The following is a 12,618-nucleotide window of genomic DNA, read 5'->3' as shown; positions in this document are numbered from 1 at the left end:
TTACATGCTAGGAGTGACTGTATTTCATAGATGGTGCTAGCACATATGTACTGTAAGAGTATATTTCTCCCTTGTCAGCAGGTTCCGAATTACACATGCTAGCCGCCTGCATCTTGCCCAGTGAATTTACTTACGGAAGTGGAAAGGGCCCAGAATGCATGATCCATAATAAACTGCTGCTGTGGATAGTTTTAGTTTGTTTTTCTTAATATGGAGGAATGCATATATCAAATGTATAACATTATAGACAAGGTGTCTGCTTCTGTCATATACCCTATTGTATAGAACTTCAGACACTGGGATTTTAGGAAATTGAAAGGCTCTGTAAAGTGAAAGTAGCTTGCAGCTGATTTTGGTGCATTAGGAACTGGGGCAGAGCAATGCCAAAGCTTTAGATACTAGTCACATTTTACTTAAGTGAACTGCTAGAAATGCCAGGAGGGCACATCCTGTGATCAGTGAGAGGTATGCCTCTTACGTGATTAAAATTGTTGCTTGTTTCCTGTAGTATGCAGAAGAATGCCCTGCGTGCTTTAAGAAACAATTATACGTAATGATAATACATAATGATCAGCGGCTGGAGACCCTCTTCTATGAAGACAGGCTGAGAGAGTTGGGCTTCTTCAGCCTGGAGAGGGCTTAGGGGAGGACTTACAACAGTCTTCAGTACCTAAAAGGGGCCCACAAGAAATCTGGAGAGGGACTTTTCACAAGGGCCTGTAGTGACAGGACAAGGGGGAATGGCTTTAACCTGACAGAGGGGAGATTGAGATGAGATATTAGGAAGAAATCCTTCCCTGTGAGGGTGCTGAAGCTGTGGCTGCCCCATCCCTGGCAGTGTTCAAGGCCAAGTTGTGGACAGGGCTTGGAGCAACCTGCTCTAGAAAATTTAGTTTTCTGATATTTTTCTGTGTGGGGTTAAGCATCTTCAAAATTCTCCTTTTTTTTTTTAATGCTGTGGCATCTCAATGCCCCCACTTCTGAATCAGTACATTTTTCTCTACCAAAAGGATATTGATACACATGTGGCAAGTTCCAGGATTTATACATGGGTGTGCTTATGTGTATGAGTAACCATCTTGAAAGTTCTCAGGTTAAGATTCAGAGCTGTTTTGCACAGAAAAGGTTGGAAAAGATGAAAGTCCAAGGGTACCAGACTAGTGTCATTTAGAATCTTATTTTTTTACTCTTCTAAATTTCATTTTGCTTATACTTCAGAATACATCAAGGATTACCTTGAAAACAGCTTGAGGGGCAGGCCTAGAATGTGCCTGTCCTTCCTTCATTATAAAAGCTAAGGTCAAAAGGTTCAAAGAGCCTAAAACTTGTTTCTGGTTCCAGCTGGGCATAAATGCAGGTATTGGTACAGACTATTTTGATTTCAACTGTTTCAGGATTTGGATGGTCTGATAATTACACAAACATCTTATCCATTCTCACAGCAAAAGATGTGTAGTTCCCTTTTACAAAGAGAAATACTTGGTCAGTGGTTGTCTGTCTTTCTCATGGGCAGTCACAGTATTTAAGAGGAGTATTTCTTTATAGACATAGTAACTTGCTAGTTTTAATTTTGTTTTCAGAACCTTGTGTTCAGCAGCCACTGTAAAGCAGTTACTGGCTATTCGGATCATGTCATACATCGAAGGAGATCAGCTACCTCATGTGTACGGTGCTGCCAGGTGACTGAGCTGCCGTCCTTCCTGTGCATAGCCAGTCCACGGGTAAGTCCCAAGTTAAGTTGTAAATTATGTATTTTCTATTGTGTTTTAAATCTTGTTAGAATTGTGTCTTAGGAACAGGATGATCTATTACTTCTTTTGGTTGGGTAAAACTGTTGTGAGGATATCCTTTTGCTACTGTATTCAATAGTAGTTTTTTTTGTAGGGGAAATGACTGTAATGTGCCCTGAAGGGAAAAGGAGAGTTCTGAGATGTACCTCACAGGAGCTGTTCTGAGATACATAAGATTTCACTTTCTCTCCTAGTACCAAAAGCAGTAAAATTACAGAAGAGGTTAAGTAGATTGTTCCCCAGTAATCTAAGAGGGAGATGAAGGTATGCTATGAACAGAATGGGGTGATTGTTTGGTCAACACTGATGACAAAAGGGAGCTGAGGAGCAATGCTTTTTTGAAAAGGATGTTATTTTTCTCTCATTGCATCAGCTTACGTGCCAGAAAGGAAACACCAAATTGTACTGTGTAAGAATTACTTGAATTGGCATTTTCTAAATCTTTTGGATATTAAGTGGTACTGCTTGGGATTGTCCATCGCCTATCAATTGAATTTTGAAATTACTTTAGCTGTAATTTCCTGGGCTGACACAAGAGACCTTCTGAAGTCTATGGATACTGAATTCCATGTTGTTGGATTTTGACAAAATTGGGCAAAACATACTTTTATTAGCAGACTGTACAGATGTTACATTCTTTACTCACTGTTGATGTTATTGCTGTAGGCTTGATCAAATGGGCCCACGTGCAATTATACGTATGCATCTGGAGAAGGGTAGATGGCAAGTAAGACTGTGCTTATTACCTACATGCTGTTGCTTGAGCTGAATTCATCTGTGCCTGCAGCTCCAGGGGGCAGGAATCCAAACTGAACTTCTCAAAGTCACACATCACCTCTGGGTCACAACATATTCCTGTCCTTGGAAGTGTTCAGGGCCAGGTTGGATGGAGCTTTAAGCAACCTGGTCTGGTGGAAGGTGTCCCTGCCCGTGACAGGGGTTGGAACTGGATGAGCTTCAAGGTCCCTTCCAACACAAACCATTCTATGATTCCATGATTACCTGGTTCAAGAACAAGCAGTTATTTCCAGAGTAATTTGTGAAAGCCACTTCTCCTTCAGATTCCTTTGTTTTGTCACTCTTTGTACCTAAATTTGCATTACAGATGAAGAATATGTGGAATACTTCCCCCTACATCAGGAAGGGAGGAGAAGGGGCTTAGAAGGCTACATATGAAGGGGAGGGGAAGGGCAAGGAGAGATCGTCTCTAATATTTATTCTTGTGAATAAAAGTTACTTGTTTTGGCTTGGCTGGTGTTTAAGTGGAAGTATGGCTTTTTGTTTCTAGGAATACAAAGGCTTAATTTTACGCTTGTTAGAAACTTTTGGCAGGAGTGCAGAAGACCTGAAGCAGCAGAAAGGGCACATATGTTCTCAGAAACTATAGCCTTCTGTTGTCATTTGACCTGTGATGAATTTTGGGAAGTTAATGGAGTGAATGATAGAAATAGGAGCACATGTTTATGTAGCAGCTATGGGATGGTGAGGAGCGAGTCAGTGTCATAGTTTTCTTTCTGTGCAGGCAATTTTCTGGGGTACATATAGCTTGGAGGGTGGATTTTGTATTCTGGTCAGGAAGCTGACTAATTCAGTTTCAAGCAGTATTGTTTAGTTTCAACAGATGCAGTGTGTGCTTGCAGCTCAGAAAGACAACTGTATGGTGGGCTTTATCACAAGAAGTGTGCCCAGCAGGTCGAGGGAGGTAATTCTTCCCCCTCTCCTCTGCTCTTGTGACACCCTACCTGCAGTCCTGCATCCAACTCTGGGGCCCCCAACACAAGAGGGATGTGGACCTATTGGAGCAAGTCCAGAGGAGGCCACGAAGATGCTCAGAGGGATGGAGCACCCCTGCTATGGAGACAGGCCCGAGAGAGCTGGGGCTGCATGTTTGAATTGAGAGATTTTGCCATCTTCCCCAAAAATCAGTCCAATGCTTTGACTGCAGATAACAGTGCAAGATAGCCTAAAAGTCTATTTTGAGTGATGGAAATGTGTACAAAGTGTTAACACAGACTGTTTCACTTTGCGGGGCTGTATGTATAGACATATAAGCCAGACTGGTTTAAAAATAGCTCTTGGCTTTTTCCAAAGCAGTGGCTTTACCATTATTGCTAAGATTTTGTCTGGCTTTTTAGTTTTATTTCAATATGTACTGTAGTTGTGCTCATGAATCTGTTTAAACAATTGTTTGGCTCTTGCAAAGAGAAGTCTCTGTGAGATTAATCTATTCCACAGAGCTCCTGTAAAACAGGACAGAACCACAGCTTCCAGCCAGAAGATCTTGTTCAATACCCTTTACTTAGGGTTAGCTGGTAAATATTCAGAGAGGTGCAGCCAGCATCTAAGGTATCGGGCAGTATGTCCTGAGGTATGGGTTGCTCCCTTTACCTTACCGCTCTGAAGTACAGTATTTAAAACTGGTGGTATTTAAACTATTTTATTGCTTATCATTTAGTTAAGTCATTAAAATAACTTCATTTGCATGATATAATGCTGCATATCTATTATTCTTAGTATGTAGCAGTTAATTATGTCATGCTAGAGTAAGCTGGAACAAAAAATTAAAACCCCTCCAAATACATGAAAACTTTTAATCTGCAATAAAAAGATACTTCTTTTAATGTTTAATGTTTCAATTGTTCCATTATCACACTAATTTCCACCCCTACTCAATTGTGTAGAAACTCCACTGCTTACTGTTCCCTATCAAAACCTGAAGACCCCCATACTATTTTTTCCAACACAGATCCGCTTCCTTTTTTATAATGTGAAAACTTTTGCAAGCTTGATTTTCCCTGCATTCATTTTCATTTGTCACATTGCTTTTCATATTCCCGTAGGTAATGTCATTTACACACTGTTAGGATTCATGACAGTATTTTTAACTTACATGATTTACATGGATTTCTTTTTTCCCTATTTTACTTTTGAAATCAAAGCAACGACTTCTAAAGTAATGATACCTTTGCTTCCTATGTTGGTGAAGAAACCTGCAAAGCATTGCAAGTTTGTAACTTCTCTCTGTTATAAGCCCGTACTGTAAGGTTAATTTGTCTAATATTAAAGTTTAGATGCAATTTTAGATGAGTTTCAACATATTATTAGGTCTCTAGGTACTATGTGAAAGTTTCTACCAGCTTGCTTGTCTAAAGTTGCTTATAAACAGCTTTTGTAAACACCCCAGAACGTTGGCCCAAAACATATTTGTATTCAGGAAAAATAGAAGTTGGTGATCTGCATTTTGTTGGAATGATTCTTGTGCTGGATAAGTGAACTGTTGTGTATTTATAGTTGTGTGAGAGTGTTCTACGTGTATTTGCTTGGTGAAGTATCAAAACTAAAACCCAGGCTGTTGTGGTGTGTACCATGGCTCAGTTCCGCTTTTGGTTTTTATTACTGCAGTATCTTGAAGTTGTCCCTTGCCCTGGTATGAGTGAGGTAAGAGAAAGCTCTGGATTGTACAAAGAACAGCCCTGTCTGCTGGAACAGACTCCTTACCTGAGGATGTTACAGTCATTGGCATACAGCTGTTCGGCTAACATGCACCTTCTACATTCTGTACAGCTTTGGGTGGATGTGGCAGAGCAGAAGGAGTTAAAGTGATGATGGAGCCATTCCAGAATAGCTCGCATGGCATGAAATCGGAGTTGCTGTGTTTGCAACACTGGTCTGTCCAGCTGGGTTGTATATACTAAGGCAGGTGATAGGGCAAGGAATTCGGAGAATAGCCAGAAGGAAAAGATCACCCTGTGCTCACTGGCACTGTTCCTGTGGCCCATTTCCGTTCTGATCAGCTGTCAAGCCCAAGAAATGTGCTGTTCCAAAATAGGGCTGTTTCCCTGATCATTTGTTTTCCTTTCTAATTTATGTATCTTCCTAAAATTAAATTATCACATGAGTTTCTGTTAAGGACGATACGTAAGTCTCATCTCTGCTAGGTAAATACTTGATTGTGAAGGGCAAAAATGAAAGGTGCAGTAAGGATGCTGTTCTTTTTCCTCTCAGCTTTTCTACCAGTTGTGTGGCAGTTGGCATTAGGCATTGCTATCAAAAGGCAAGTAGTGTGTGCCTGGTTGTTCACAGGACTTTATGTGGTGTGGGGAGGTGTTGCATCTTTGCTTATTTTAAGCCCAGCTTAAGATTTTTTCCATTTGTACATGTCAGTAACTCTTTAATTCTTAAAATTTGATCCTGTGGAAAGGTACCTGAACTGGAGATCCAGGGATGAGAGGAAATCTGAACAAGAATATTGATGATTATTTTACTTGTAGGTAACAGCTGTGCCACTGGAGTTCTACTGCAATGATCGAAGTGCAGAATACGAGCGCAGGGCACTGAAGGAAGGAGGATCTCTGGAAGCAAAGCAGTGTGTACTCAATGGAGCCCCTGAGCTAGCAGCTGACTGGCTGAAGCAATCCTCCCAGTTCTTCCCAGAGTATCCAGGAGGGCTGTTAGGGATCAGGCCTCAGAACGGCTGGTCTTTTATCAGGATACCAGGTAAGTTTGGACGTTGTCACGGAACAGAGATGAGATAAATAAGGACATCTGTTCTTCGGTGGTAATTACACTTGGTTATGGGCTTTATGAGGGGATGGTTGTGTATTTATGTGTTTGTTTTTCCTCCTGAGTGAAAGTTAACCCTGGTATCTTAAAACACACCATGATTTCACATCCTCTGTCTGCATAAAGCTGTCCATGGATACTAAAAAAGCCTCACACAAACTTTTCTAATGCTTACAAACCCCTCCTAGCATGTTAGCCTCCAAAGTACTGTAAAGAGAGGGATTTGCTTACTGAAGTGCAGTCTTCTCTCACAACCAAATACTGTTTTGAGGTTGGAGATAGGAAGATTGCAGGAAAAGTAACAGTCATGTCTTGCCTCTCAATGTGTTGGAAGGCCATTGTATTGACCTAAAAGATCTTTTGTTGGTCTTCCTAGTGAAAAGATAAAAACAACTTGTAACAGTGTACAGTGAGAAGGATGGGTTTGGGAACCAAGTTAGAAGAAATTGGCCTGGGCAGCAAGGCATGTGGTGTGAGATTTACGGAGTTTCAGTTGGAATAAAGAGGACTTACTCGTATTTCCTGGTTGAGCGGGGGAAAATGTACTAGTGTACTTGTAAATATACGTCTTTTTTTTCCCCCCTAGAATTAGACTAAAGTAATCCAAGATTTACTAGAATTTGATTGCCAATACTGCATTGAATTCCATGGGGCAGACACATTCTGGCTGTTGGAAAATGGTCCTGAGCAGTGAGCAGAGTTCTGCAGAAAGTACTAGAGATCTGAGAGATAGCCAAGAGGAAAAACAGCTTACACTGCCAGATGCAAAGTTATTCCCAGACCCTTTTGGGTCAAGGATGTTTGGCAGGGGAAGTTAGTACAGTAGAAGGAAAATGGCCTTTTGCTTGCTACAGTCCGGTTTAAGAAGGTACCTCATAAGTACTTGGAGTCATTTGAAGCACGTGCGTGTTTGTACCTATGTAATGGAGAAACCCTTTTTCATGAGCTCTCACTAGACTATAGTGTTAAGTGATAGTTGATGACTTTATAGTTTTTTCAGGAATTCTTTGAATTATCCATTATTTGGGAACAGGAAGTGAATTGTTGTAGCCGAAAGGAGAGAAATAGTGAAGGGATAAATTAAGGTGGATGCATGCACAGAGAAATGCAAGTATCAGATGTAGCATTGAGAGAGGGATGCATTCTCTTCAGAAGACTTCAGTGTAAGCTCATGACTTTGATGGTTGGGATGAGTGTGTATGTAAAGCTGCCTGCATTTAGGAGATGTTGGAACTGCAAGTGAATTTAAAGAAGAGTAATTTCATTCAGCTGTGTTTTAGCTAGGTGGAAGGTAGCATTCAAACCTAAACTTAATCTGAAAGGAAAGGGCATATACCACTGCATACAGCTGTGTTTGTGTGTGCAGAAGCATGCACAGTGCATTACAGAAAACAACTGATACACTGAAGGAACCATTTACAAGGCTTACGTCTAGCAAGTGTCATATGGAATGGGTGGTGTGAAGGTCTGCAGTAAATGGGTGGCAAGAAGAACCAAGGGATATCTCTCTCCTAAAACCTCATCTATCCTCTCCCAGTCTCAGTGTTCCCAGTACCCTGGCAGCAGGCTCAGCTGCGATCACTGTGGGAATCTCTTGAGGCTTTTCCTGTTCTTTGAAAGAAAAATGGTCCTGGATTAAATGGCAGGAAGTGTCTGAGTCCTTTTAGCATCGATAAAAAGCACCGGCCTCACTGGCTGTTTACTGTGAGAGTCAGCTAGCTCCTCACTGACCCCATTGTGCCGTGCAGACTGTCGGGAGGGGAACCAGGGGTGTCAACTGGAACCCAGACTTTATCTCTCTTTCCTCTGCATTTTCATGCCCAGAGGCACTTTTTCTCATTCTCCAGAGAGCACTGAGCCCAGCTACAGTCATCAGCCAGAGCTTCTGACAAGGGTTATTTTGAGTCGTAATCATTCGTGACTGTTCTTCCCAGGCCGTAGGATCCCCCTGCGTCCCCATGTAGATAATTTATGTCCATATCCCTGCATAGCTGGAGGTGCAGGGACTTTTTATTTCAGACTGAAAGCTAAACAATATCCTTTGACACTTACTTTCTTTTTGGCCTGGTTCCCTTTTCTTGTTTATTCCATGCAGTGCTGAAGAACCCAAAAACTACGTCCTAGGGAGAGTTTTTTCACGTGCAGTCCAGGACCTCTATCTCCTGACTGGCTTCAAATTTCAAAAGCTCTTTTGATGCTATTGAAAAACAACATTAAATATATATATCTACATATATCTATATCTCCAAAGACATTGTAGTTAGAATTTTTCACCAATCATTAAAAATGGAAAATGTAGAATTGCAAAATTCGGAAATACCATATAAAAATAGAAGTAAACCACCTTTTTTGTCCTCCAAGATACAAGGGGATGAGAAATAGAAACTAGAGGTAGAAGACACTTTCTTTTTTGAATACTCATAGTGTTTCCTGAAGATGGCATAAATAAAGTACATTTTCTCTTACCACTTCCCGGAATTTGTCCTTTGAAGCACTAGGTGGCAGGCTTTAAGCATGCAAAACTGTTTGATCTTACAAAACGCAATGATATCAAGATAGCACATTTAGAGATGCCAGGGTAAAGTCAAATGGTTTTCTCTTCCAGAGACGATAAATCTTTTTTGTTGTTGTTGTTAGTTCTGTTTTGCTTTCCAACCATAAAAAAAAGCCAAACCCCACAACTTTCTCACCAGTGCAGTCTGCTCTGACACTGAGATATTGGAGAAATTATGAGCTGTTAATAAGTTGGTAACTTTTCAGACTGTAAGACCATCTGCAAATAAGTTCTTTTGTATTTTCTTTGTAATTTGTATTTTCTTGCTATTTAAAAATAGTAGCTTACACAATGGAGACCTAAGGAGCCAGCAGCAAAGGACACCCATCATTTCCAGTTACCAAAACTTAATTCTACCTATTTATGCCTGTGTGAGAGACACCATCATTTTGCTTTTGGAAACTTGCTAATATGTTAATCTGAGCCAGTCAAGACTGACACTTGAACAGACCCTGTTTGTTCTCCATTTCCTTCCAGTCAGATGGCTTTTGGTTAATAATCATATTAGTTTGTCATGTATATCTAGACTTTCCATATTGCTTCACTCAATTTAATTCATTCTGAAACACCAAGCTGACCAATTACAATAAAAGAATGCCGTGGCTTTATGGATTTAAAGGAAAGAATAACATTTTGTATAGAGTAAACATTGCTACTGCACAGACTTGGAGTTTTTTTGGTATTTTAAAACCAAACAACTGCAAGTAATTTCCATTTTTACTTACTTGCCTAAGTTCTAAGCTTGTTTTTCTTTAGAAGAATTCATGAAACTATTAACAATAGTTAATAGTATGTATTTGAGCTTTCTCTAGAGATGAGTGTGTCATTAGAAATATGTTGCACTTAGAACAAATACCATCCAGAGCTGTGGTCTAGTTTTCTTTACAGTATCTCCTTGGCTTAGCTCCTGAGTTGATGGATTCCCTGAGGTGGTTGCTAATGATTCAGTCAAAGAGGTGGCACTTGCTCCTGGCAGAGCAACAAGATCACCCTCAGAAGGGAGAGCAAATTGGAGGAAAAACAGTGTCTGTCTGGATAGGCAGACAAGCAAGAAAGAGCAGAGCTCTCTTGTCTTGGATTCTTAGCTAGTGAATTGCAGGAGCATGGATCTAAACTTTCAGGAGAGAGAGTTCACAGCATTGACTTACAGTGCAAATAGAAGAGCTGATAATTTTAAGCATTATTGACATCTCAGTTTCTTCAATTTCAGGAAGGAGTATTGTTGGCTCCTTCTGACATCTAATGTAGATCCTACTAGTTCCAGCATCAAGTCCATTATTTATATATAAGCTAAAGGAGTTTTTTGAAAGAAATATTGATTGAAATATTAAAGTGATGAAGAGTCTCCCATGTTTCTGAATAAAAGTGTTCCTGACTAGTTTTTCTTCACTGTTAGAAGGATAAGAGGAAAGTTTACCTTGGTTTTACACTCTAATAAGTCACTGGATACTGTGCTCTTCTCTGCTGGTATACAGTTCACTTCAGTTGTTAAAAACCTTTGTCCAAAAGAGGAACCTTGAGTATTGCCATTTGCCCTTTGAAAAATTGAAACAAACCAAGTTTCTGAATTCCTTACTGCAGGAAAAGCTTTTTAATACAATGAAATAGTGGGGACTTTTTCTGAATGTTTTCTAGTTTTTACAGCCTGTCTGAAAGGTGTATTAAACCTGGGCATATTATTTCAAAATGATCTTTTGAATTCAATATAGAGCAACATCTACATTCCTGCTTTTCTTACCAAAGCCCTTGTTGTACCTGCAAGAGTCAAACTTAGCCCTCTATGCCACATCACTGCACTTGGGTACTCATGGACCGTATTGCCTGCCATGCTGATAAGCCCTTTGTAGGAGCACTGTTGTGTGATCTGTACTCCTCTGTTCCACTAGTATGGACTTGGTTTTAGCTCTATGAAAATGTTCAGGTGAATGATTTAATTTTTATATGTACCTTTTTAATGTAGCTGGAATATTGTGCAAGGCAGTTAATTGCCTTCCAGAAAGCTGGATTTTCTTCAGCCCGTGAGTTAATTCATTCTGTGCAACAAGAAGTGTGCGGAAGTGTTACCTGCTAGACGTGTCGAAAATATTTGGGTTCTGTACTAGCCTGCACCATCTGCAGTTGTCAACTTTCCGTTTTGGCTGTAAACCTAAAATCAGACATCCCAAAGAATAAAGAATCATCAGTGGCCTTTCCAACTGATAATTTTTTGGAAGAAAATGTCTCTTTATCGTCTTTCAGCGGTAGTGTGTTGTTTACTGAAGTTTATGTACAGAATGTACAAACAGGAAGATCTCCTTCCTGAAAAATACTTCATGAGCAGTGCTGAAACAGAGAGGACATAAAGTATAAAATCTGAAGTGACTTAAGAAATGTTTCTAGATGGCAATCTTTATTTTTTCTTAAAGGCAAAGGGCAGGGAGGAAAAAGAAGAGTTAAGGCAGTGCTGTGAATCATAGAATCATAGAATCGTTAGGGTTGGAAAGGACCTCAAGATCATCCAGTTCCAAACCCCCTGCCATGGGCAGGGACACCTCACACTAAACCGTGTCACCCAAGGCTCTGTCCAACCTGGCTTTGAACACTGCCAGGGATGGAGCATTCACAACCTCCCTCGGCAACCCATTCCAGTGCCTCACCACCCTAGAGAACTGTTCCTGTCCTTCGCTTTCTATGTTAGTGAGGGGTTTGATCTCGAAACTAGATCTGTTGAGGGTGAATACAAAGCTCAGCATCAGGTAGCAGCGAATGTCCAAAGGACAGCATTTTAACATGAGAAGTGGAAAAAAATTCTTCAACTGTCAAGGCGTGTTGTGGTTGTTGATGTGGTCAGAATCCTTAGATGAGGGAAATGGCTGTCCAAAAAAAGATTGAGTCTGTACTCATGAGAAAATCAATCTGTGATGAAATTTTGCCATGTGGGTATATTCATATACTCCCATCTTAGCAAACAGAAGTTATTGTTAACAGTGTGATTGTAAGTGTCAGCCAGAAGGGGTGTTGCAGTTTCTTTCATCACAGCTCATTACTTTAGGGATTATAATGCAGTGAAGTGCTGGGAAAACTTAAAAGTTAGCTTGCTGCATGTAGCTATTCTGGCTTTATTAGTTACCTGCTTGTCATCCATTTCTTTTAGACAAAGAGAGTCTGATCACTGACAGTGGAAAACTTCATGCTCTTGATCTTCTATTGACACGGCTGAAATCTCAAGGACACAGAGTTCTCATCTACTCCCAGATGACACGGATGATTGACTTGCTGGAGGTAGGAGAGCTGTAGCCTGTAGAAGACAAATTCTGAAGATGCAAATTTAGCAACAGTGTTTTGGAGAAAATACTGTCGTTTGGATGCAGCAAACCTGACGTAAAATTGTACTGAAGGATATACAGTAAATGCATTAATATGAAAAAATAAGAGCTGCCATACAAAGTTAGATCTAAGGTCCAGTCTAGTGTTATGCTTCCAGCCGTGTACAACAGCAGATGCTATGGGAAGAATGTACAAGAGGGGTTGCATAGCTCAGTTATACTCTTTGCTGGTTTTAAACGGCTTCCTTGTGTTTTCATATGATGCTCATGTGCCCTTTCGTTGGAAGGAAGAGGGAGAACAGTCGATAACTGTATGTTGTTTATGTTGCTTGTAATTTCACAGACTTTTACTGTTTCCCTTTATCATCTTAATCCTGTGCAAAAGCTTGATAATAGTTCTCTGGCT

The 12,618-nt window shown here is 40.4% G+C and overlaps 1 protein-coding gene across 1 annotated transcript in view; it reads left to right on the top strand.

Annotated features, from left to right (window-relative positions):
• The window catches only part of INO80 (INO80 complex ATPase subunit), a 63,726-nt gene that overhangs the window by 37,235 nt on the left and 13,873 nt on the right, over positions 1-12,618 (top strand). The window contains exons 25-27 of the mRNA XM_065686524.1: positions 1,581-1,721; positions 6,062-6,287; positions 12,041-12,168. Coding sequence (XP_065542596.1) covers positions 1,581-1,721; positions 6,062-6,287; positions 12,041-12,168 — 495 coding nt within the window. The remainder of the gene's footprint in view (positions 1-1,580; positions 1,722-6,061; positions 6,288-12,040; positions 12,169-12,618) is intronic.

The sequence above is a fragment of the Lathamus discolor genome, chromosome 6, assembly GCF_037157495.1.
Source record: "Lathamus discolor isolate bLatDis1 chromosome 6, bLatDis1.hap1, whole genome shotgun sequence".
Classification (NCBI taxonomy): Eukaryota; Metazoa; Chordata; class Aves; order Psittaciformes; family Psittacidae; genus Lathamus; species Lathamus discolor.
This window is presented reverse-complemented; position numbering and strand designations above follow the sequence as displayed.